General features: G+C 53.6%; 1 protein-coding gene across 3 annotated transcripts; it reads left to right on the forward strand.

Moving 5' to 3' along the window:
- Positions 1-870: 870 nt before the first annotated feature.
- On the forward strand, positions 871-23,452 carry SLC45A1 (solute carrier family 45 member 1; the record flags this gene model as incomplete). 3 transcript variants are annotated; one of them, XM_080693407.1, is made up of 9 exons in its annotated part: positions 871-981; positions 6,565-6,958; positions 7,452-7,544; positions 8,294-8,518; positions 9,556-10,295; positions 17,492-17,645; positions 18,621-18,797; positions 20,583-20,788; positions 23,186-23,452. In XM_080693407.1, 9 exons carry the CDS (start codon positions 871-873, stop codon positions 23,450-23,452), a joined length of 2,367 nt encoding a protein of 788 aa, XP_080549533.1. The 3 variants fall into 3 exon arrangements, with proteins under 3 accessions (XP_080549533.1, XP_080549534.1, XP_080549535.1); XM_080693408.1 differs by lacking the exons at positions 871-981; positions 7,452-7,544 and having other exon boundaries at positions 6,673-6,958; positions 17,492-17,672; XM_080693409.1 differs by lacking the exons at positions 871-981; positions 7,452-7,544 and having other exon boundaries at positions 6,673-6,958.
- Between the last annotated feature and the right edge of the window lie 1,123 nt (positions 23,453-24,575).

A 24,575-nucleotide genomic window follows, 5' to 3' on the forward strand; every position in this document is an offset into this window, starting at 1 on the left:
TGTCAACTACAATCACTGTGCTGTACAGAATCTCTCTCTCTCTCTCTCTCTCTCTCTCTCTCTCTCTCTCTCTCTCCAGTACTGGGGATGGAACCCAGGGGCGCTCTCTATGTCCAAGCTGCACCCCCAGCCCTATTTTTATTCTTTATTTTGACACAGGGTCTCACTGAGTTGCAGAGGGCCTCACTGAGTAGCTGAGGCTGTCCGCGAGCCGCGATCCTCCGGCCTCAGCCTCCCGAATGCTGGGGTGACCAGCGCCCCCCACGCCCGGCTCAGAAGACCCCTTAATCCTCCTGCTAAGCAGGAGTTTTGCGTCCTTTGAAGGAGGTGCCATTTTCTGGCATGTTGTTTACTTATTCATATCGCTCTATGCGTCTTTTCATCTCTAACTGTGACTCCACGGGGGCAGGAACTTCTTCCGCCAGCTGCGTCCCCATATCTGGAATAGCGCCTGGCACGTGTTGGCACCTGGTAAGTTTCTTAAGTGAACGTAGCATAATATTTCTAGGCAGGATCAACGCCCATTTCATGCCGTGGTCACGGCCTTACAGGGCACACACTATTTGTAAACAAACATATGGCTGCGTATTTATATGGAAAAAGCATAAAAATGTACGCCTTTCTTTTAAAATCAGAAGAAAAAATACGTCCTCGTAGGCCTACGAAAATGTCTTTATAATATCCACGCATCCGTCTCTCGATCGACACCGTGGTAAAGGAGTAATTTACTGTTTCCCGGAGCACAGACCCAGGGAAGTCACAGCCCGCCCCCTTCCGGGGCTGGGTCCACGCCGACGGGGCCGCTTTAAGGATGCTCCGCGGGATGCAGGCGGGATGCAGGCGTGACGTCACGGCCCCGCCCCGCGGGTGATGCTGCAGCCGCCGCTGCGGGCCGGGGGCGGCGGGGCCGGGACCCGCGCCGCGCCGGGGGCAGCCAGGAGGCCGGCCTCAGAAAGGGATGCCTCGGGTCTGGACCCACAGGTACCCGCCTCCCCTCCCGCCCTGCGGCCGCCGGGCGGGCAGCCGCTAGGCCCCAGGGTGGTCCCCGGCGGCCGCAGGTGGGCGCGGGGACCTTTGTTCTTCTTGGGTGTCGAGCTAATCGGGCGGCGCGTGGAGCCCGGGTCTGGAGCCCGGGCAAGGTGGCAGCGAGGCGGCAGGTGCCCCTGGCCTGATGCGCGTTTCCGAGCCCGAGGCCGGGCACCTGGGCAGGTGTCATCAGCTTCCGGTGGGCCTCGGCTGAGCCCTCTGGGCGGCCCTGGTGAACCTCCCGAGATCCCTGCAGCCCCGGGATTCGCCCAGGTGCACCCAGGACGCTGAAGCAGCAGCTCCTTCCCCTCCTCTCCTGGCTGCAGCGATTTCTGGAGTTGCTGTGGTTTGGGTTTTTTTTTTTTTTTTTTTTTTTTTTGCTTGTTTTTTGTTTTTTGTTGTTAAGCTCTTACAAGGAAGTAGAGTCAGGTGCCGATGAAAGGCTGAGCACCGCGCTCCGGCCAGGGGCCAAGCTGGCCTTCCCACAGGGGCCAAGCTGGCGCTGGAGACGCGAGCCCCAATTGTAAGTTTCTGAGGCTGATCTCGAACCTGCTCCCCTCCTGGCTCAGCCTCCCAAGTTCTGGGATGACACACGTGTGCCGCCACGCCTGCTAGTAACTGCCACCCAAGTCCACCGTTGGTTGTTGTTGCCATTTCGGCTTTTTTGTGCTACTGGGGATGGAACCCAGGGGCGTACTACTTCTGAGCCACGTCCTCAGCCCTATTTTTTTTAACACAGGGCCTCACTAAGTTGACGAGGCTGGCTTCAAACCAGCCATCCTCCTGTCTCAGCCTCCCATGTATCAGGAATACAGGTATGTGCTACCACGCCCAGCTGCAGAATTTTTTTTTAATGGTCCGGAAAGACTTCCTTGAAGTGTTACATTTGAGAATCAGTAAATGGGGTGTGGAAATAAGGGGCCCCCAGGCCCCTAAGGTGGGAAACCCATGTTCAAATAAAGAAGTAAGAAGTGAAGAGATGGCTTGGGCTCTGGTAGGATAATTTTAAGCATTTTGCCTGCATGGAGGTGCCTATTCTATTAGTCACATGTCATCTAAACGTCCCATAAAACCGTTTGAAGGGAGTGTTACTGTAAACGCCCTCCAAGCTGAAGGCGCGCGGTGCCCTTTGGGGAGTCTCCAGAGGTGCCACCTCTTGAGGCGATGGACGGCTTGTTCCTCTAGCGTGGTAAGATGGTCCCATGAGTATCTGTGTGCGCATACGAAAATCCTGTTTCAGGATTTACAGTTTTACTTTTACTCATTTTTACAGTAACACTCAAAAATACATTTTAAAAACTCTTCTAAGCTGGGCATGGGGGCACACGCATCTCATCCCAGTACTTGGGTAGCAGAGACAGAGAGGATCATAGGTTCGAGATCAGACCCTGTTTTAAAATAAAAAAGGGCTGAGGCCGGGCGTGGTGGCGCACGCTTGTAATCCCCGCGCTCGGGAGGCTGAGACAGGAGGATCACGCGGGTTCGGAGCCAGCCTCAGCTACTTAGTGAGGCTCTCAGCAACTTAGTGACACCCTGTCTCCAAATAAAGTATAAAATAGGTCTGGGAGTATAGCCCAGAGGTAGAAAGCCTCTGGGTTCCACCCCCAGTACCACCAAAAATAAAAAATAAAAAATAATAATAAAAAATAAAAAAATAAAAAATAAAAAAGGGCTGGAGGTGTAGCTCAAAGGTCGATGCCCCTGGGACAATCCTTAGTACCACCACCACCTCCACAACAACAACAAAAAACTTCTAAAATCAAGTATCATGAGTAGCCTTTAATAAACAAATAGATGTTTATTAACATATTTGTTTTATGTTGATATTTAGCATATAAACAAATACATAGTTATTAATATGTCTATTAAATATATATATGTGTATATATATATGTATATATATATGTATATATATATTTGTTTTTGCAGGTCTGGGATGGAACCCAGGGTCATTCGACCTCTGAGCTACACCCCCTGCCCTATTTTTTTATTCTTTCTTTCTTTATTTATTTATTTTTTGGTGGTACTGGGATTCCTGGAAACCCTTTTACCTCTGGGATTCCTGGAAACCCTTCTACCTCTGGGCTACACTCCCAGACCTATTTTTTATACTTTTTTTTTTTTAATTGGAAACAGAGTCTCTTAAGCCAGCACGGCTAGCTTCGAACCTGCGCGATCCTCCTGTCTCTGCCTCCCAAGCGCAGGGATTACAAGCGTATGCCACCATGCCTGGCCTTTATTCTTTATTTTAAAATAGAGTCTCATTAAGTTGTGAAGGGCCTCACTCAGTAGCTGAGGCTGTCCGAGAACTGCGATCCTCCAATCTCAGCCTTCCGAATGCTGTTGACGCGTGAGGCTCCAGGGAAGGGATTGGGGGACAAGGCCCGGCCAGCTGATGGGTTTTACCAGGCAGGAGCATCTGAGCTGCACCCTTGAGAAACAGAAGCTGAGCTTTTTTGACCGTGTAATCCTGATCTGCTCTTCATAAATGAACCCTATTTTCTTTTCTTTTCTTTTCCTTTCTTTTCTTTTTGTGGTACTGGGGATGGAACCCAGGGGCATTCTACCTTCGAGTGACACCCCCAGCCCTATTTTTTTATTCTTTTATTTTGAAACAGGTCTCACTGAGTTGCAAGGGGCCTCATGAGTAGCTGAGGCTGACCGAGAACAGCGATCCTCCTGCCTCAGCCTCCCGAATGCTGGGATGACAAGCTTGAGCCCCCACGCCCGGCTTGACATCTATTTATTATTATTATTATTATTATTATTATTATTATTATTATTATTTTGTAGTACTGGGGTTCCTGGAAGCCCTTCTACCTCCGGGCTACACTCCCAGACCTATTTTATATTTTTATTTAGAAACAGGGTCTCCTAAGCCAGCGCGCGCGCACGCGGCTGGCTTCGAACCCTATTTTCTGCGCGATCCTCCTGTCTCCGCCTCCCCAGCGCGGGGATTACAAGCGTGCCCACCACGCCCGGCTTGACGTCTGTTTTAAATGAAGCATCACCTAGCTCCTAGGTCCATCTGCTGTTTTATAGGAGAGCGAGACGTTTTCCTAAGGTCCCAAGATGAGTCATTTACAGACGTGCCAGCAGAGTGCGTCCCTGGCCATTCCGAGTCGCCTCAGTGTTAAAGCCATCTCTTTAAGGGGCTTCGGGCCCTTCGCCTCAGCCACTGCCTCCTGGGGTGGCCTCTCGCCACGCCCCACCCCGCACCCAAGGGCTGCTCACCTCCCTTACGTGGTCAGTGCGTGTTGTTAGAACGCCTCCCCGCACTTCTTCACCTAGCGAGAGCAAGAACGGCGTCTTCACCTCTACAACGTCGGCATCTTGGTCCTCAGTGCTCCGTCAGATTGGGAGGCTGGGTGTGAGGAAAGGTGGGTGGGTAGATGGTGGATGAGGGGACGTGTGGATAGGAAAGGTGGAGGTGTGAGGGTTGGTTGGATAGACGGATAAGTAGATGAATGGAAGAGAGGGTGGATGGAAGGATGACGGGTGGTGGATGATGGATGGTGGAATGGATAGATGGATGGATAGTGGTTGGTTGGTGTGAAGGATGGATGGGTGGGTGGATGGATGGATGGATGGATAGATGGTTGGATGGATGGATGGATAGATGGATAGATGGTTGGTTGTATGGATGGATGGATGGTGGTTGGTTGGATGGATAGATGGATGGATGGATGGATAGATGGATGGATGGATGGATGGATGGATGGATGGTGGTTGGTTGTATGGATAGATGGTTGGATGGATGGATGGATGGTGGTTGGTTGGATGGATGGATGGATGGATGGTGGTTGGTTGGATGGATGGATGGATGGATAGATGGATGGATGGATGGATGGTTGGATGGATGGTTGGATGGATGGATGGATAGATGGATGGATGGATGGATGGATGGATGGATGGATGGATAGATGGATAGATGGTTGATTATATGAATGGATGGATGGATGGATGGTGGTTGGTTGGATGGATAGATGGATGGATGGATAGATGGATAGATGGTTGGTTGTATGGATGGATGGATGGATGGATGGTGGTTGGTTGTATGGATAGATGGTTGGATGGATGGATGGATGGATGGTGGTTGGTTGGATGGATAGATGGATGGATGGATGGTGGTTGGTTGGATGGATAGATGGTTGGATGGATGGATGGATGGATGGTGGTTGGTTGGATGGATGGATGGATGGATGGATAGATGGATGGATGGATGGATGGAGGTTGGTTGGATGGATAGATGGATAGATAGATGGATGGATAGATGGTTGGATGGATGGATGGATGGATGGTGGAATGAATGGGTGGATGGATGGGGCTGGGTCATTGGGTTAACATAATGTTCTGAATCCTGCTAGTGTGTCCCTAAGTCCAATCATTTCCACCACTGGTGTCTTCTTCAGAGAAGGAGGATTGTCCCTGAGTGTGTGAGTGAGGAGTTTGGGATATAAATCTGGAGTGAGGAATTTCAGAGTGATCCATACGGAAGTTGCGGACTAGCGATACTATGATAGAAAGTGATATCATAAGGTAACATAAAAAATAAAGGCCATATTTTTGGAGTTTAAAAATAATTTTGAATTGGGTGTGGTGGCGCACGCTTGTAATCCCAGCACTGGGGAGGCTGAGACAAGTTCATGACCAGCCTCAGCTACTTGGTGAGGCCCTCTGCAAATTATAAGATCATTTCAAAATAAAGAATAAAAATTAGGGTTGGGTGTAGCTCACAGAGGTTCAATGCTCCTGGATTCAATCCCCAGTATGACTACTAACACTATTAGTACTACTAATAATAATATAATAACTTTGAAAGCACGTCTATAATTGTTGTCTTGGTAAGCAATAAGCATCACCACCAGGAACTCTGTCAGTGCTGGGAAAGTGTCCTGGTGTGGGTCAACCTCTCAGGAAGAACATCCATGGAAACCCCATCAGCTGCTGTTCTGTGAGGAGAGTGGGGTGCGGTGGGCTCGTGACAGAGGTCAAGCAGAGACCTAGAACTTTCCCACCGGTGTGTGTGTGTGTGTGTGTGTGTGTGTTACTGGGGATGGCACCCAAGGGCCTTCTACATCTGAGCTACACCCCAGCCCTATTTTTTTTTTTTTTTCGGTACTGGGTATGAAACCCAGGGGCATTCTACCCCTGAGCCACACCCCCAGCTCTATTTTTTATTCTTTATTTTGAAACAGGGTCTCACTGAGTTGCAGAGGGCCTCACTGAGTAGCTGGCTGCAAACCACGATCCTCCTGTCTCAGCCTCCTAGGGACTCAGATTGCCGGCATGTGGCACCGCCTGGCTCCTCCCTTGCGGGCTTATGTGTGGACCTGAGGCCAGGGGTCAGAGGCTGGCCTTTGTCTGCTTAGCAGCGCTGCATGCCCGTGCCAGCCTCCCCGGGCTGTGCTAGGACGCAGCTTTATTACTTTATTAGGGGTCCCCGTGTGTGCGCTGAACTTTTCCTGCGCCGAGGGTGGGGACAACAGGAGGGAATGGTGCAGGCCCCATCGAGTGACCGCTCGGCTCTCCTCGCAGGGACCCCCACCGGGCCTGCCTGCCATGATCCCCCCGGCCAGCAGCACCCTGCCGGGAGAGGCTCAGGACTCCTGGAGGGCGCAGGGCTGCGCGGACTCCGCGACGCGGCCCCTCAGCCACCGGGCCAACAACTTCAAGCGTCACCCCAAGCGGAGGAGGAGCGTCCGGCCATCGCCGCCGCCGCCGCCCAACACGCCCTGCCCGGCCGAGCGCGGGGACAGCGGGGACCTGCGCCCCCAGAGGACCCTCCGGGAGCTGGTGTTCAACGGCAGCATCCTCTTCGGCGTGGAGTTCAGCTACGCCATGGAGACGGCCTACGTGACGCCGGTGCTGCTGCAGATGGGCCTGCCCGGCCAGCTCTACAGCCTCGTGTGGCTCATCAGCCCGGTCCTCGGTGAGCCGGAGGGGCCGGGGGCTTCGCTGGGGTCCGCGGGCTGCGGGAGGACGCCGGGTGCTTGGTGGCAGCCCGCACTTTTTATTCTTTTGCAGGTCTGGGGATGGAACCCAGGCGCATTCTGCCTCCGAGCTGCACCCCCGGCCCTGTTTTTTACGATTATTGTTTTCTATTTGGAAACGGTCTTCACTGAGTTGCTGAGAGCCTCGCTAAGTAGCTGAGGCTGTCCTCGAATTGTGATCCTCCTGTCTCAGCCTCCCAAACGCTGGGATTACAAGCGTGCGCCACCACGCCCGGGTTCATTTCTTGTTTTTGAAACAGGGTCTTGCTAGGTTGCCGAGAGTCCCGCTAAGTGGCCGGGGCTGGTCTTGAACCTGCGCTCCTCCTGTCTCAGCCTCCCCAGGGGTCGCTGCGAGCCCTCTTGCTCCTGGGTGGGCCATGGCGAGCCATGCCAGGGCCGGGGGCCCGCGGTGACTGTGGCGCTCTGCTGTAGGGTTCCTGCTGCAGCCTCTGCTGGGCGCCTGGAGTGACCGGTGCACGTCGCGCTTTGGGAGGAGACGCCCTTTCATCCTCGTGCTGGCGATAGGTCTGTCGTTTCCCCATGGAAGACACATGGAAAGCCGCGCCCGCATCCGACATAAGTCACTCTGAGACTTTTATTTATTATTATTATTATTATTATTATTATTATTATTAATTTTGTGTGTGGTACTGGGGATGGAACCCAGGGGCATTCTACCTCCAAACTACACCCCCAGCCCGATTTATTTATTTTAATTAATTAATTATTTTGTGTGTGGCACTGGGAATGGAACCCAGGGGCTTTCTACCTCCGGGCTATACTCCCAGACCTATTTTATACTTTATTTGGAAACAGGGTCTCACTGAGTTGCTGAGAGCCTCACTAAGTAGCTGAGGCTGGCTTCGAACCTGCGCGATCCTCCTGTCTCAGCCTCCCAAGCGCGGGGATTACAAGCGTGCGCCACCACGCCCAGAGAAGTTTGATTTTTTTAGAATTCCCTTCTTTCCTTCCTTCCTTCCTTCCTTCCTTCCTTCCTTCCTTCCTTCCTTCCTTTCTTTCGTGGTACTGGGCCTGGAACCCAGGAGCATTCTACTTCTGAGCTACACCCCAGCCCTATTTATTTTTCATTTTGAAATAGGATCCTGCTAAGCGGCGAAGGCCCTCTCTCGGTGGCTGCGGGAGCCTCAAATCTCGGCCCTCCTGTCCCAGTCTCCCGGGTGCTGGGGTTCCCGGTGCGGGCTTGTGTCGGGCAGTCCCAGCGTCCTGAGCCTGACCCGCGGGGCCGCCGTCGGTGACTCCGTCCCTCTCTCCAGGGGCGCTGCTGGGCCTCTCGCTGCTCCTCAATGGCAGGGACATCGGCGCGGCCCTGGCCGACACGGCCAGCGACCACCAGTGGGGCATCCTGCTCACCGTGTGCGGGGTGGTGCTCATGGACTTCAGCGCGGACTCAGCGGACAACCCCAGCCACGCCTACATGATGGACGTGTGCGGCCCCGTGGACCAGGACCGCGGCCTCAACATCCACGCGCTCCTGGCGGGTAAGCCCCTCGGCACACCCTTGGGACCCTCCTCACTCCCTCGCAGAGAAGTGGAGGGAGCCGGGCATGGTCCCTGTCCTTGAGGGGCTGAGCCAGGAGGACCCAGGTTCAAGGCCGGCCTCAGCCATTGAGCGAGGCCCTCCGTAACCCACTGAGACACTGTCTCTAAACAAAATTTTAAAAAGGGCTGAAGGTATTGTTCAGAGGCAGAATGGCCAGCACCACACAGACACACGCCGAGGACTGTCCATACACATGTAGGTATTTTATATATGCGGTGGTTCCCAGGGTCCACGGGAGACGGTCCCAGGACCCCTGCAGGTACCAAAGTGCATGATGTCCAAGTCCTTTACATAAAACGGCACAGTGTTTGCATATCACCCATGTATATTCTCTCATATATGTTTTATATTACTGGGGATTAAATCCAGGAGCATTCTACCTCCGAGCTACACCCCCAGCCCTATTTTTTGTTCTTTATTTTGAAACAGGGTCTCACTGAGTTGCAGAGGGCCTCGCTAAGCAGCTGAGGCTGTCCGCGAACCGCGATCCTCCTGTCTCAGCCTCCCGAGTGCTGGGATCACAATCGTGCACCACCATGGCCGGCTTTTTCTTTTCTTTTCTTTTCTTTTCTTTTCTTTTCTTTCTTTTCTTTCTCTTCTCTTCTCTTCTCTTCTCTTCTCTTCTCTTCTCTCTCTCTCTCTCCTCTCTCTCTCTCTCTCTCTCTCTCTCTCTCTCTCTCTCTCTCTCTCAAGTACCGGGGAATGAACCCTAGGGTATTGTACCTCTCAGCCACACTCCCAGATTTTTTTTTAATTTTTGCTTTTGAAACAGGATCTCACTGAGTTGCTGAGAGCCTCGCTAAGTAGCGGAGGCTGGCCTCAAAACCCCAGTCCTCCTGCTCGGCCTCCCAGTGCTGAGATCACAGGCGTGCACTCGGCTCCCTTGGCTCCTGAGCGGCGGCAGCGCCTTTCCTGGGGGCGAGGGGGTCTCCTTGCCTGTCCGCAGGAGGCGCTCACCCGGGTTTCTCTCCGCAGGACTCGGGGGAGGGTTTGGCTACGTGGTCGGGGGCATTCACTGGGACGCCACCGGCTTCGGGCGGGCCCTGGGCGGCCAGCTCCGCGTCATCTACATCTTCACCGCCATCACCCTGAGCGTGACCACGGTGCTGACCCTGGTCAGCATCCCGGAGCGGCCGCTGCGGCCCCTGGCCGGGAAGAGGACGGCCATGAAGAGTCCCAGCCTCCCGCTGCCGCCGTCGCCGCCCGTGGCCCCGGAGGGGGAGGCCGGGGGCGCCGCGGGCCCGCAGCCCGGCCCCGGGCTGTACGCCAGCTTCTCCAGCCCCATCTCCCCGCCCAGCCCCCTGACGCCCAAGTACGGCAGCTCCCTCAGCAGGGACAGCTCCCTGACCGGCGTCAACGAGTTCGCCTCGACCTTCAGCGCGGCGCACATAGACGGCGTCCTCATCGACTGCTTCACGGGCGGCCACGACGGCTACCTGGCCCTGTCCAGCAGCGCCCCCAGGCCGGCCCTCAGCCTCAGCTTCCCCCGGGCGCCCGGCGCCTTCCACCACCAGGACCCCGGGCTGCTGGACAGGAGGGAGGCCGCCCCGGGCTGCGACCCCGACCGCGACGTGCCGAGGGTGGGCTCCCTGGACGCCCCCAAGCCCCGGGCCTCGGGGATTCTGAAGAGACCCCAGACCTTGGCGCTGCCCGACGCGGCTGGAGGCGGCGGCCCCGAGACCAGCAGGCGGAGGAACGTGACCTTCAGCCAACAGGTAAAAAAGCAGCGGCCCCCCCAGATGGCAGGGGAGGTGATCGGGAAAGAAATGGCCGAGCCGGGGCGTCGGGGCGCACACTGGTCATCCCAGCATTCGGGAGGCTGAGACAGGAGGATCGCGGTTCAAGGCCAGCCTCGGCTACTAGGTGAGGCTTTTTGCAACTCAGTGAGACCCTGTTTCAAGAATAGGGCTGGGGTGAAGCTCGGAGGTTCCATCCCCGGCACCAAAAAATTAAAAAAGGCCAGCCGGGCGTGGGGTTTATACGGTCTTCTAATCCACATAGAGGGGGCTCTGAAATATTCCCCTTACAGTGGCACACGCCCGTGATCCCAGTCAGTGGTAGAGGACCGCAGCTTTGAAGCCGGCCTCGGCAACTTAGGGAAACCCTTTTTTATTTATTTGTATTTATTTTTTTAATTTTTGTGGTTCTGGGGATCGAACCCAGAGGCATTCTGCCTTCAAGCTACACCCTGTCCCCCAGCCTGACTTTATTTCTTATTTGGAACCAGGGTCTCACTAGGTTGATGAGAGTCTCACTGCTTGCTGAGGCTGGCCTCAAACCTGCAATCTTCCTGTCTCAGCCTCCCAAGTACTGGGATTCTAGGAATACGCCACTACGCCCTGCTGAAGCCCTCCTTTAAAATAAAGACGGAAGCTGGGCGTGGTGGCCACGCTTGTAATCCCCGCGCTTGGGAGGCGGAGACAGGAGGATCGCGCAGGTTCGAAGCCAGCCGCGCTGGCTTAAGAGATCCTATTTCCAAATAAAATATTTTTAAAAATTGGTCTGGGAGTGTAGCCCGGAGGTAAAAGGTAGAAGGGCTTCCAAGAACCCCATTACTACCACTAATAATAATAATAATAATAATAATAATAATAATAATTCCCAGGCCACAAATTAAAGTGTCAATTCTTGCACACCTGCCGTGTTTGCCTGAGGGTAGTCCTCCACTGAGCTTGGTTGCACAAGCCCGGAGTGTGTTTCTTCGTTCTCCGGTCCTTTCCCTCAACAACCAGCCCACAGCCCGTTCTGGCCGTGTGCCTGTGGCGTCAGCAAACCCGAGTCCTCTGAAAAGATGATGACAGCCGGGCGGCGGCGCACACCTGGCACCCCAGGGCTCTCAAGGCTGAGACAGGAGGATCGCAGGTTCGAGGCCAGCCTCAGCCACTTAGGACCTCAGCAACTTAGCGAGACTGTTTCAAAATAAATAAAAAGGGCTGGGGGTGTAGCTTAGAGGCAGAATGACCCTGAACTCAATACCTAATAAAATAAATAAATAAAAGACAACCCAGTGTCAGCAGCACCTGGGACCTCCCCAGACTTCGGCCATTTCTCCCTGGGGTTAACGTTAGCTGACTCCGAGGGGCCACAAAAACTCTGGACAGCAAAGGGCAGCGGTACCCTTGCAAAGGCACAGAACCTTCCAGAAGGCTGACTTGTCTTTAGTACGTGTCCGATTGGCCGCCAGACCAATTTTTTTTTTTTTTTTGAGGTTTTACCAGCTTTCAGGACCCATGAGCTGGAAGCGGCTGTTTTAAACCAAAGGTGTATAATTCTCTTTTCTCGAGTGGATGCAGCGGTCTCTGTGCCTCGCCGGCCTCGGGGCGTCCCAGGAGGAGGAAGTGTTAGGAGCCTGGGTCTCATGTCTAGCTTTCTATTGGTGCAGCCGCGCATCTTCACGGGCTGCAAGATGGTGGAGGCGCATGCCTGCACACATCACCCAGTCCCTTCCCCAGCTCCCTCCTCCCTCCTCCTCACGCTTGGCTTGCGACTGATTTGATATGTCTGTTAAAGCTCGCCATGTGCTTTAGAGGAGCTCTCTCCCCTCCCATCCCTCAGGTCGCCTTGTTTGCTCCTCTATAGGATTTCCTTCTTCATCTAGAGTTCCTCCCATGACCATTTTCTCCCTGGCTTTCGCATACGAGGGAGAACATCCAATTTCTTATTTTTTGTGACTTAATAATCTCACTTAGCATAATGTCCTCCAGGTCCATCCATTTCCCTGTAAGTGATGGAATTGAGTTTTTTTTTTTTTTTTTGATGGCTGAGTAAAATTCCATTGTGTACATATGCCACAGTTTTGTAATCCATTCCTCTATTGATGGACATCTTGGCTGGTTCCATAGTTTGGCTATGGTGAATTGTGCAGCTATGAACATAGGTACACATGCATTAGTTTGTAGTTTGGTTTCTTTTCTTTTGGGTAGATACCCAACAGTGGTATTGCTGGATCAAATGGTAGATTTGTTCCCATTCTTCTGAGGATTCTCCATACTGTTTTCCAAAGCGGTTGCACTAATTTGCAATCCTACCAACAATGTCTTAGAGTTCCCACTTCTCCACATCCTCTCCAGCATCTGTTGTTGTTTGTGTTTTGAATGATGGCCATTCTAGTTGGAGTTAGGTGAAATCTCAGGGTGGTTTTGATTTGCATCTCTCTGATTGCCAGTGATGTTGAGCATTTTTTCATGCATTTATTGGCCATTTGAATTTCTTCTTTTGTGAAGTGTCTATTTAGTTCATTTGCCCATTTTGTTATTGGATGCTTTGTTTTCTTAGTGTTGAGTTTCTTGAGTTCTCTGTATATTCTAGATATTAGTCCTCTATCAGAGGTGTAGGTGGCAAAAATCTTTTCCCATTCTGCTGGCTCTCGGTTGAGGTTCTTGATAGTTTCCTTTGCTGAACAGAAGCTCTTCAGTTTCATGCAATCCCACGTATTGATTCGTCTTTTAATTTGTTGTGCCTTTGGGGTCTTGTTGAGAAAGTGTTTGTCTGTGCCTATGTGTTGCAGTGTTGGACCTATGCCCTCTTCAAGGAGCTTCAAGGTCTCTGGTTTAGTTTCCAAGTCTTTGATCCATCTTGAATTGACTCTTGTGCAGGGTGAGAAAGTGGGATTAATTTCCAATTTTTGCATATGGTTAACCAGTTTTGCCAACACCATTTGTTGACAGGCTTTTTTACAGTGTAATATTTTTGGCCCCTTTGTAAAAAATCAATCGGCTCTAAGTGTGTGGACTTGTTTCTGGGTCTTCTATTCTGCTCCACTGGTCTATGTATCTGTTTTTGTGCCAGTACCATGCTGTTTTTATTACTACGGCTTTGTAGTGTAGTTTAAAGTCAGGTATTGTGATTCCTCCTGCATGGTTTTTGTTGCTGAGCACTACTTTGGCAATTCTGGCTTTTTTGTTGTTGTTCCAAATGATTTTAAAAACTGATTTTTCTATGTCTGTGAGAAATTATCTTGGTATTTTAATGGGTATTGCATGGAATCTGTAGATCACTTTTGGAAGTTATGACCATTTCAATATTTATTCTGCCTATCCATGAACATGGAAGATCTTTCCATCTTCTAAGGTCTTCTTTGATTTCTTTTTTCAGTGTTTTATAATTTTCTTTGTAGAGATCTTTTACCTCCTTGGTTAAGTTTATTCCTAAGTATTTTATTTGGGGGAGGGAATCCTAAGTGGAAGTGTTTTCTGGATTTCTTTTTCAGTGGATATATGGTTGGTATACAGACTTCTGGTTTTTTAAGATTGATTTTGTATACAGACAAATTGCTGAATTTGTTGATCCGTTCTATAAGCTTTTTGGTTGAATTTGTTGGGTCTTCTAGGTATAGTATCATGTCATCTGCAAATAGTGAAAGTTTGAGTTCTTTTCCTATTTGAACTCCTTTGATTTCCTTTTCTTGCCGCTCTGGCTAGAGTCTCAAGTACTATATTGAAAAGAAGTGGTGATAATGGACGTCCTTGTCCTGTTCCTGTTTTTAGGGGAAATTCTCGCAATTTCCCCCATTTAACATGGTGTTGGCTGTGGGCCTATTGTAGATTGCCTTTATGATGTTGAGCTAAGTTCCTTCTATTCCAATTCTCTGCAGTGCTTTTAGCATCAGTGGATGTTGGATTTCAGTGACTGTTGAAATGGTCCTGTGATTTTTGTCTTTGTTTCTGTTTATCTGATGAGTGGCATGCATTGACTGTCATGTTGACCCAGCCTTGCATCCCTGGCATGAACCCTGACTGGTCATGGGTGATTTTCTTGATGTGGTTTTGAATGTGTGTTGCTAGTATTTTGTTTAGCAGTGTTGTAAAGATATAGGCCTGTAGTTTTCCTTCCTTGAGCTTTACTTGGTTTTGGTATTAATGTGATACTGACTTCATAGAATTTATTTATTTATTTTGTTATTTATTTATTTATTTATTTTTGTGGAACCCAGGGGTTCCACAAAAATACTTCCGGGCTACACCCTCAGGCCTACTTCCGGGCTACACCCTCAGGCCTATTTTATATTTTATTTGGAAACAGGGTCTCACTGAGTTTCCGAGAGCCTCACTAAGTAACTGAGGCTGGCTTCGAATCTGTGCGATCCTCCTGTCTCAGCCTCCCAAGCGCGGGGATTACAAGCGTGTGCACCACGCCCAGCCCTTGGCTTTATAGAATTTAATTGGGTGAGTTGGAACTTGGGTTTCTTAGTCCTATACAACTTATTTCCTTCCTTCCTTCCTTCCTTCCTTCCTTCCTTTCCTTCTTTCTTCTTTTTTTTTTTTTTTTTTTTGTGGTACTGGGTATGGAACCCAGAGGCTTTCTACCTCCAGGTTACACCCCTAGACTTATTTTTATATTTTATTTGGAAACAGGGTCTAAGTTACAGAGAGCCTCACTAAGTAGCTGAGGCTGGCTTCAAACGTGTGATCCTCCTGTCTCAGCCTCCTAAGTACTGGAATTACAAGCGCAGCCACCACACCCGGCTCCTGTACAACTTTCTGACTTCACGGGCTGCCAAAGAGTGGGCTCTGAAGGCCCGGCAGACTGGAAGTGCAGGCCCGTGAGACCAAGCAGGTCCTGAAGTCACCCTGCGCTGTGGGCCCTGACCAGGTCCACGTGGGACCCACCAGGGCACCCGGCTCAGGTAGCTGGCTGAGGCGGCCCAGGCCCCCTGGAGCCCGGGCAGGCCTCCCTGGCTTGGCCACAGGGGAGGCGACAGCCCCAGCTGGCCGGCCGCTCTCTCCTCCACACTGCGGCCCGTGTCCCCTCTGATTTTGTGGGTGCCTCATGGTTCTGCGGGGGCCTGGGCTGTGCCCCGGGCAGCGTGGAAGTCGACACGTGAGCGCAGTCGGGACAGGACTGGAGGCAGGTAGGCCCCTCGTTGTCGAAGGCAGGAGTCAGACACCTCGGTCCTCGTTCTGGTGAGACCTGAGCGGCCAGGCCGCTGTTTGTCCGTGGGACATCCTGGCTCATCTGTCTCACGTTAATCTTTATTTTTTCTTAATTTCATTATCCATTCACTATAGTTTATGTGTCAGTTCACTGAGGAAAATAAAATCATGAGCCAGGCGTGGTAGGCACGCTTGTCATCCCAGCACTCGGGAGGCGGAGACAGGAGAACTGTGGTTCGCGGACAGCCTCAGCTACTTAGTGAGGCCCTGTGCAACTCAGTGAGACCCTGTTTCAAAATAAAGCATAAAAGCCGGGCGTGGTGGCCACACTTGTAATCCCCGCGCTTGGGAGGCGGAGACAGGAGGATCGTGCAGGTTCGAAGCCAGCTGCGCTGGCTTAAGAGACCCTGTTTCCAAATAAAAATATAAAATAGGTCTGGGAGTGTAGCCCATGGGAGTGTATCCCGGAGGTAGAAGGGCTTCCAGGAACCCCAGTACCACCAAAAAGAAAGAAAGAAATAAAGAAAGAGAATAAAAAATAGGGCAGGGGGTATAGTTCGGAGGTAGAATGCCCCTGGGTTCCATCCCCAGTACCGCAAAAGAAAAAAAAAAAAAGAAAAAGAAAAAAAAGTAAATCATGAACTAACCATAGACACCCTGGCCCCCAGTGGGGACACTTTTGGCCATTTTAGCGGTCTCCCCCAGCAGGCATGGCTGACCAGCTCTGTCCCTGTGGCCGCTTGTGGGACCAGCGTGTGGACGCTGTGTCTGTCCCTCTGGAGTACCCAGGTGCCACCCGCTCCCCCTGGAGCCAGAGCAGCGACTCCTCTTTATTCTCAAAACAGCGGAGTTCCAGCTAGGCAAGGTGGCGCACACGCCTGTCACCCCAGTATTTGGGAGGCTGAAACCAGAGGGTCCCAGATTTGAGGCCAGCAAGACCCTGCTTCCAAATTAAAAAAAAAAAAAAGCAAAAACAAGCAGAATGGCCGGGCGTGGTGGCGCACGCCTGTAACCCCCGCGCTTGGGAGGCGGAGACAGGAGGATCGCGCAGGTTCGAAGCCAGTTGCGCTGGCTTAAGAGACCCTGGAGGGTCTCTTAAATAAAAATATAAAATAGGTCTGGGAGTGTAGCCCAGAGGTAGAAGGGCTTCCAGGAGCCCCAGTACCACCAAAAAGAAGAAAAAAAAAAAAAAAAAACAAGCAGAATGCCCCGGGGTTCAATCCTCAGTCCTACAAAACAAAACCCAGCTAAATTCCAGCACAATTCGCCCGGCTGGAGTCGGTACCCCAAACCCAGGCAGGGCGCGGTGGAGTGAACATCTCATTCCAGGAAGAGCTGGTGAACCAGGCCAGCGAGCGACAGGTGCTCCGGCCGTCCCGGGGGCTCGGGACCAGTCCCCGCATCCGCTCCCTCCCCCCAGCTCCCCACGGCGACCCCTGCCCCTGCCCCGCGTGCCGGCGGCCTCCTTTGAGCAGGGCCCCTCACCTTGAAGGTGGCCGTTCACACCCTGTAAGTCTCCCAGGGAAGAAGGGACACGATGTCTGTGTTGTCACTAAGCAGCCGAGGCTGGCCGCGAACCGCGATCCTCCGGTCTCAGCCTCCGAATGCTGGGATCACAGCGTGCCCACCACGCCCGGCTTGTATTTTGTATTTTGCAAGAGATTCGCCCCTTGTGCCACATTGTGGAAAGTTGAGAAGAAATTCTACCAGGTCCTAGAGGCAAGGACTCCTCAGGCTCAGGGGCGCACGCCTGTAATCTGCTATTTTAGAGTCTGAGACAGAAGGATCACAGGTTCGAGGCCAGCCTGAGCGATTTACTGAGACCTTGTTTCAAATATATACACTTACGGGGCTGGGGGGTAGCCTGAAGGTAAAGGGCCCTGACTTCGATCCCTAGACACACACGCGCACACGTGCACACACATGCGCACACGCACACGCGCGCCAAGAGTCCTTCCTCCGCCTGGGAGGCTGGCCTGGGCTCCACCTGCAGGTGCGTGGCCGGGGCCGCCGGCTCTGACCACCTCGGTCCCTCGCAGGTCGCGAACATCTTGCTGAACGGCGTCAAGTACGAGAGCGAGCTGACGGGCGCCGGCGAGCGCGCGGAGCAGGCCCTGTCCCTGCGGCGCCTCTGCGCCACCATCTGCCACATGCCCAAGGCGCTGCGCAGCCTGTGCGTCAACCACTTCCTGGGTGAGGCCCGGCCGGGGCGGACCCCGGGGTCCCCTGCGGCCCACCGCGCCCGCATCCCCAAAGCTCCCGGGCAAGTGGCTGCGAAGCTTCCCGCCTTCCCGTGCGCCCAGCAGGCCTCCCCAGCTTGGCTGGGCGTGGTGGCACATGGTGATCCCAGCATTCGGGAGGCTGAGAGAGGAGGATCGCAGGTTTGAGGCCAGCCTCAGCTACTTAGCGAGGCCCTCTGCAACTCAGTGAGACCCTGTTTCAAAATAAAGAATAAAAATAAGGCAGGGGGAGTCGCTCGGAGGTCGGATGCCCCGGGGTCCCATCCCCAGCCCGTCAGAAAAATGAGCCTGTTTAATAACAGTTGGTTGCTGACCGGGTTGTGCGTGGTACTTTTCAGGGCGCAAGAGGCCCAGCCAATACCATCTTCCTCCAGAGGGAGGAAGCGGGTGGCCCTGAGCGGCCGGGCTCCTGAGGGAGCGCGCCTGGCCCCCGCCCAGCCTTCCTAATGGCCCCTGGGCGCTGGCTGCGGCTCAGACGCCGAGGGCCTCCTGGGAAGCGCGGGCGCCTTCTTTAGTTTCTGTACTTTCAGGCACTGGGGCTGGAACCCGGGGCGCGCTACTCCGAGCTACACCCCAGCCTTTTTTTTTATTATTATTTTTGGTGGTGCTGGGGTTCCTGGAAGCCCTTCTGCCTCCGGGCTACGCTCCCAGACCTATTTTATACTTTTTATGTGGAAACAGGGTCTCCTGCGCTGGCTCCGCACCTGCGCCATCCTCCTGCCTCCGCCTCCCAGCGCGGGCCTGAGCAGCGCGCCCCGCGCCGGCTCGCCTCCCATTTACTTTTCCTGTCTGTTTTGTAGTGCTGGGGTTCGAGCCAGGGGCCTCTTCCTCCGGGCCACGTCCCCAGCCCTATTTTATTTTTCACTTCGAGATGGGGTCCCCTAAGCGACCTGCGCCCCCCTCCTCGGGGGCCCCCGCTCCCTCCCAGGCTGGCTGTCGTTCGAGGGGACGCTGCTGTTCTACACGGACTTCATGGGCGAGGTGGTGTTCCAGGGCGACCCCCAGGCGCCGCACACGTCGGAGGCCTACCAGAAGTACAGCCGCGGCGTCACGGCCGGCTGCTGGGGGCTGTGCGTCTACGCCTTCAGCGCCGCCTTCTACTCAGGTGGGCGCCAGCGCCGCCGCCCTGCCCGGCCTGCCCGGCCGCCCTGCCCGGCTGGCCCTCGGCGCCGCCCGGCCGCACTGCGGGCCAGAGGCCGGGCCGGGGGACCCGGGCTGCGGGAGGCGGGACGAGCCGGCTGTGCACCCGCCAGGGCACCTCCGAGCCCTAGTGGGCCCGGGGCATCCCACCTCTGGGCTACCCCCAGCCCTATTTTTTTTTTTTTTTTTTGGAAACAGGTTCTCGCTGAATTGCAAAGGGCCTGGCTAAGTAGCCGCGGCCGGCCTCGAACTGTGACCAATCCTCCGGTCTCCGCCTCCCGAATGCTGGCATTACAAGGGTGCGCCAACGTGCCCGGCTTTCTATGTGCTTTTCCCAAAAAAAAAAAAGTCCACATGGTAGACAGCTGCAGGCACTCAGGTGGAAGTTCCCATGCCCGCTAGGCTCAGAATTCACCTCAGGTGATGTGAATGGGCCTGGCCTAGTGCTGGGGAATTTCATAGAATTTTTATGTTACAAAGTATTTGTCATCTTTTGATTTTTTCATTTTTATTTTTTTAATTTTTAATTTAATTTAATTGTTTTTGTGGTACTGGGGATGGAACCCTTCTACCTCTGGGCTACTACACTCCCAGACCTAATATATATATATATATATATATATATATATATATATATATATATATATATATATTTTTTTTTTTCCTTGTAATTTGGAAACAGGGTCTTTTAATGCGCGATCCTCCTGTCTCCGCCTCCCAAGCGTGGGGATTACAAGCGTGCGCCACCACGCCCGGCTTCATCTTTTGATGTTTTTACAAAGCTTTTTAAAAATATAAAGCCATCCTTTGCTCCAGGGCCATACAAAAACAGGCTGTGGGCTGTGGCGCCGATTCTGCTTTTCCCCATCTTAGGGAGGTCGAGTCCGGCAGAAGAGGCTTGCCACTTCTGGAGGTTGGGTAGAGAGACCGTATGCAGGAATCTGAAGCCTGGCATGAGGGTGCGCTCCTGTAACCCCATTGCTGGGAGCCTGAGACAAGGAGGATTACAGGTTCGAGGACAGACTCGTTTAACAAGTTCCTTAGGAACTTAGTGAGACCCTGTTTCAAAATAAAAAATTAAAATAGGGCTGGGGATATATCTCAGAAGTAGAATGCCCTGGGTCCAATCCAGAGTACCACAAAAATAAATAAATAATAAATAAATGGCCCAGTGTAGTGGCACACACCTGTAACCCCAATATTGTGAAACTGAGACAGGAGGATTGCAAGTTTGAGACCAGCTGGAGCAATTTAGCAAGACATTCACCAATTTGGTGAGACTCTGTTTCAAAATAAAATCAGGCTGGGATGCAGCTCGGAGGTAGAAGGTCCCTGGGTTCAATCCCCAGCACCAAAAAAATTAAAAAAAAAGAAAAGAAAAGAAACAAAGCCGGGCGTGGTGGTGCACGCTTGTCATCCCAGCATTCAGGAGGCTGAGACAGGAGGATCACGGTTCGGGGCCAGCCTCACCTACTTAGTGAGGCCCTCTGCAACTCAGTGAGGCCTGTTTCAAAATAAAGAATAAAAAGCCAGGCTGGGGGTGTAGCTCCGAGGTAGAATGCCCCTGGGTTCCATCCCCAGATCCGCAATAAATAAATAATAATAATAAATAAAATAAATAAAGAGGGCTGGGGTGTGGGGTGGAGGGCGCTGAGCCCCCCTGTCCCCCGGGCCAGGGTGAGCGAGCCCCTCCGAGCCGCCCGGGGGGCCGTGGGGCGCCGGCAGGCTCAGGACCCCCCCCCCCCCGCAGCCATCCTGGAGAAGCTGGAGGAGCGCCTGAGCACCCGCACGCTCTACTTCATTGCCTACGTCGCCTTCGGCCTGGGCACCGGGCTGGCCACGCTCTCCCGGAACCTCTACGTGGTCCTGTCGCTCTGCGTTACCTACGGGATCCTCTTCTCCACCCTGTGCACCCTGCCCTACTCGCTGCTCTGTGACTACTACCAGAGCAAGAAGGTGAGCGCCAGGCCCGGGCAGCCGCCTCTGCGAATGGGGCCCTTCCGTGGGGCCCCCACCCCCCCGGGCACCGAACACGGGACACGGGAGGAGGCCCAGGCCGACCCCGGCAGGCCTCCAGCCTCCAGCCCACAGCAGGCACGGTCAGGCACGGGGCAGAGGGGGCACCGAAACCTTGGACCAGCAGGGCCCTAAGTTGGCGTGGTGGCGCACGATTGTGATCCTGGTATTAAGAGGCCCAGACAGGGTGATCGAGGCTCAGGCCAGCCTCAGCAACTTAGCAAGGCCCTCGGCTACTTAGTGGGACCTTGGTTCAAAATTTAAGAATAAATGAGCCGGGCGTGATGGCGCACGCTTGTAATCTCCGCGCTTAAGAGGCTGAGACAGGAGGATCGCACGGGTTCGAAGCCAGCCTCAGCTACTGAGTGAGGCTCTCAGCACCTCAGTGAGACCCTGTTTCCAAATAAAGTATAAAAATAGGTCTGGGAGTGTAGCCCGGAGGTAGAAAAGCCCCTGGGTTCCACCCCCAGTACCACAAAAGAAAAAACTTAGAAAATGAAAAATAAATAAAATAAAATAGGGCTGAGGGTGTAGTTTGGAGGTAGGATGCCCCTGCTTTTATCCCCAGTAACAATAACAACACATTAAAATGAAGACAGGCTTGACAGCAGGGCGGTATCCACACTGGAGTCTGAGGCAGAGGGAAATGAGGAAGCCGACGCCGTCTTTGTAAAGAACGCTGCTGTTTTATTCAGATGGAGTCTTCTTTAACCAGAGCATCGAGCTGTAAGGCACCCAGTGGGATGCAATTCAGTGATCTTTAGTGGTTAACATCGCCACGATCAATTTTATGTATTTGTGTGTGTGTGTGTGTGTGTGTGTGTGTGTGTGTGTGTGTTCCTGGGGTTGGAACTCAGGGGCCTCTACCTCTGGGCTATGCCCCCGACCTATTTTATATTTTATTTTATTTATTTATATTTTTTATTTATTTATTTATTTATTTATTTATTTATTTATTTATTTATTTTTGGTGGTACTGGGGTTCCTGGAAGCCCTTCTACCTCTGGGCTACACTCCCAGACCTATTTTTATATTTTTATTTAGAAACAGAGTCTCCTAAGCCAGCGCGCGCGGCTGGCTTCGAACCTGCGCGATCCTCCTGTCTCCGCCTCCCAAGCGCGGGGATGACAAGCGTGCGCCACCACGTCTGGCGTCTTATATTTTATTTTGAAACAGGGTCTCACTAAGTAGCTGAGGCTGGCTTTGAACTTGTGTGATCTTCCTGTCTCAGCCTCCCAAGTACTGGGATTACAAGCGTGCGCCACCACGCCTGGCTTAATTTTATTTTATTTGTGGTACTAGGGATAGAACCCAGGGGCATTCTACCTCTGAGCTACACCCCCTGCCCTATTTTTTAGTCTTTATTTTGAAACCGGGTCTCACTGAGTTGCAGAGGGCTCACTAAGTAGCTGAGGCTGTCCGCGAACCACGATCCTCCAGTCTCAGCCTCCCAAATGCTGGGATTACAAGCGTGCGCCACCACGCCCGGCATCACAATCAACACTAGAACCACGTCAATCCCAAAAGAACCCCTCAGCCATCCCCTGGCCCTCTGAGGCAGCCACCAGTCTCCATCGCAGGTCAGCGTGTCGGTGTGATGGCTTCAGGGCTCATCCGTGGTGTAGCGCGTCAGGGCTCCTTCCTTTTCACGGCTGCATAACATTCCCACTGTGATGTTTGCGGTGACTCTGTTTCTGGTACCCCTGTAGTTGGGTGTCGCAGCCCCCCATCCCGGCCCCGGCCTGGCCCTGTTCCTTTTAGAATTTGGAGTCTGGCAAGGCCAGCCGGGGGCTGCCTGCGCTCATGCACCTTAGGAAGAGCGAGAGCCGCGGGCTGGTGGTCCTGGGCCTGCCGGGTGTGTGGCGGCAGCTGTGACGGCCCCTCTCAGCGCGGGCACCCCGCAGGAGACGGGCGGTGGCCGCGGAGGAGTGCACTCAGCAGCGGCGCTGTCCCCGCCGTTTTATGGGGCCCTGCACCCCTTTCCCTGGGTGAAGCAACGGGCCAGTTTGGGGCAAAGGACTGCCCGTCCCCCCCACCCCCTGCAGGGCCACCGAGGACCAAGGGCCACCGCCGAGATGCAGCGTGGGCTGCGCGGAGGCTGGGCCTCTGGCTGTGGCCTCCCGGAGGCTCCATGTCTCTGGGCCTCCCCGGAGCCACGCGTAGCCTTGGGCTTCTCAGAACGCGGCGATGTCGGTCCGAGAGCTCGCGGGAGGCATCATGGCGGGAAGGCAAAGGGGGTGGCCCTGCTGGCCACCGCCGTCGCCACTTGCCACCTCTCGCGTGGACGTCGTCCTCCGGGCAGCGCCGGGCTCGCTGACGCATCCCCGCTCCGGTCAGTTCGCAGGGTCCAGCGCGGACGGCACGCGGCGGGGCATGGGCGTGGACATCTCCCTGCTCAGCTGCCAGTACTTCCTGGCCCAGATCCTGGTCTCGCTGGTCCTGGGGCCGCTGACCTCGGCCGTGGGCAGCGCCAACGGGGTCATGTACTTCTCCAGCCTCACGGCCTTCCTGGGCTGCCTCTATTCCTCCCTGTTCGTCATCTACGAGATCCCTCCCGGCGACGCGGCCGACGAGGAGCACCGGCCGCTGCTGCTCAACGTGTGACGCCCGGGCCTCGAGCTGGGACTCGGCCACCCGCCGGGGCGGCCACTGCCGAGGCCAAGGGACAGGACAGGCTCCCCGCGGAGTGTAAATACGTGGTGAAGTAATAAACGACACAGCAAGCCCGGGCTCCAGCGGCTCCCCGGGCCCCGGCAGGGGAGGGTGGAAAAGGCGTTGACTGCCAAGTGTACTCCGTGCTTCTCAGTCTGGGGTGATTTGGGCACCCCACCGTACCCCCGGGAGGGTTGTGTCAGCACCTGCAGACATTCTGGACTGTCCCAACTGGCCTGGGTACCATTTAGCTGTCCCCGGAGGCTGGACACACCATAGGATGCACCGGGGCCAAGAACAAAGACCCACCAAGCCCAGTGTCCACTATGCCGAGGAGACCATGCGCTCTGCACGGGGCCTCGCCAGGCACGAGAGTGCACTGTTCTTCTGAGTCAGAAATCCCAATGTCCGTCTGTCCGTCCATCCATCCATCTGCCCATCCATCCATCCGCCCATCCATCCATCCGCCCATCCATCCATCCATCCATCCATCCGCCCATCCATCCATCCGCCCATCCATCCGCCCATCCATCCATCCATCCATCCATCCATCCATCCATCTGCCCATCCATCCATCTGCCCATCCATCCATCCATCCATCCATCCGCCCATCCATCCATCCATCCATCCATCCTTCCATCCATCCGTCCGTCCATCCCTTCATACAAACATTCATCTACCATTTAATTCACCACCCACCCCCCATATTTTGGATTTTTCTTCTTTTTGTGTGTGAATCTGGGGATTAAACCCGGGGGCATTCTACCTCTGAGCTACACCCCCAGCCCTTTTTTATTTTATTATTTATTTATTTATTTTCAGGTCTGGGAATGGAACGCAGGGGCATTCGACCTCTGAGCTACACCCCCCGTCTAATTTTTTATTCTTTTTTTTTTTTTTTTTTTGGTGGTACTGGGGTTCGTGGAAGCCCTTCTACCTCCGGGCTACACTCCCAGACCTATTTTTACATTTTTATTTGGAAACAGGGTCTCCTAAGCCAAGGCGCGCAGCTGGCTTCGAACCTGCACGATCCTCCTGTCTCTGCCTCCACACACCGCGATCCTCCGGTCTCAGC

This window comes from Muscardinus avellanarius (genome assembly GCF_963383645.1).
Source record: "Muscardinus avellanarius genome assembly, chromosome: 3".
In the NCBI taxonomy this organism is placed as follows: Eukaryota; Metazoa; Chordata; class Mammalia; order Rodentia; family Gliridae; genus Muscardinus; species Muscardinus avellanarius.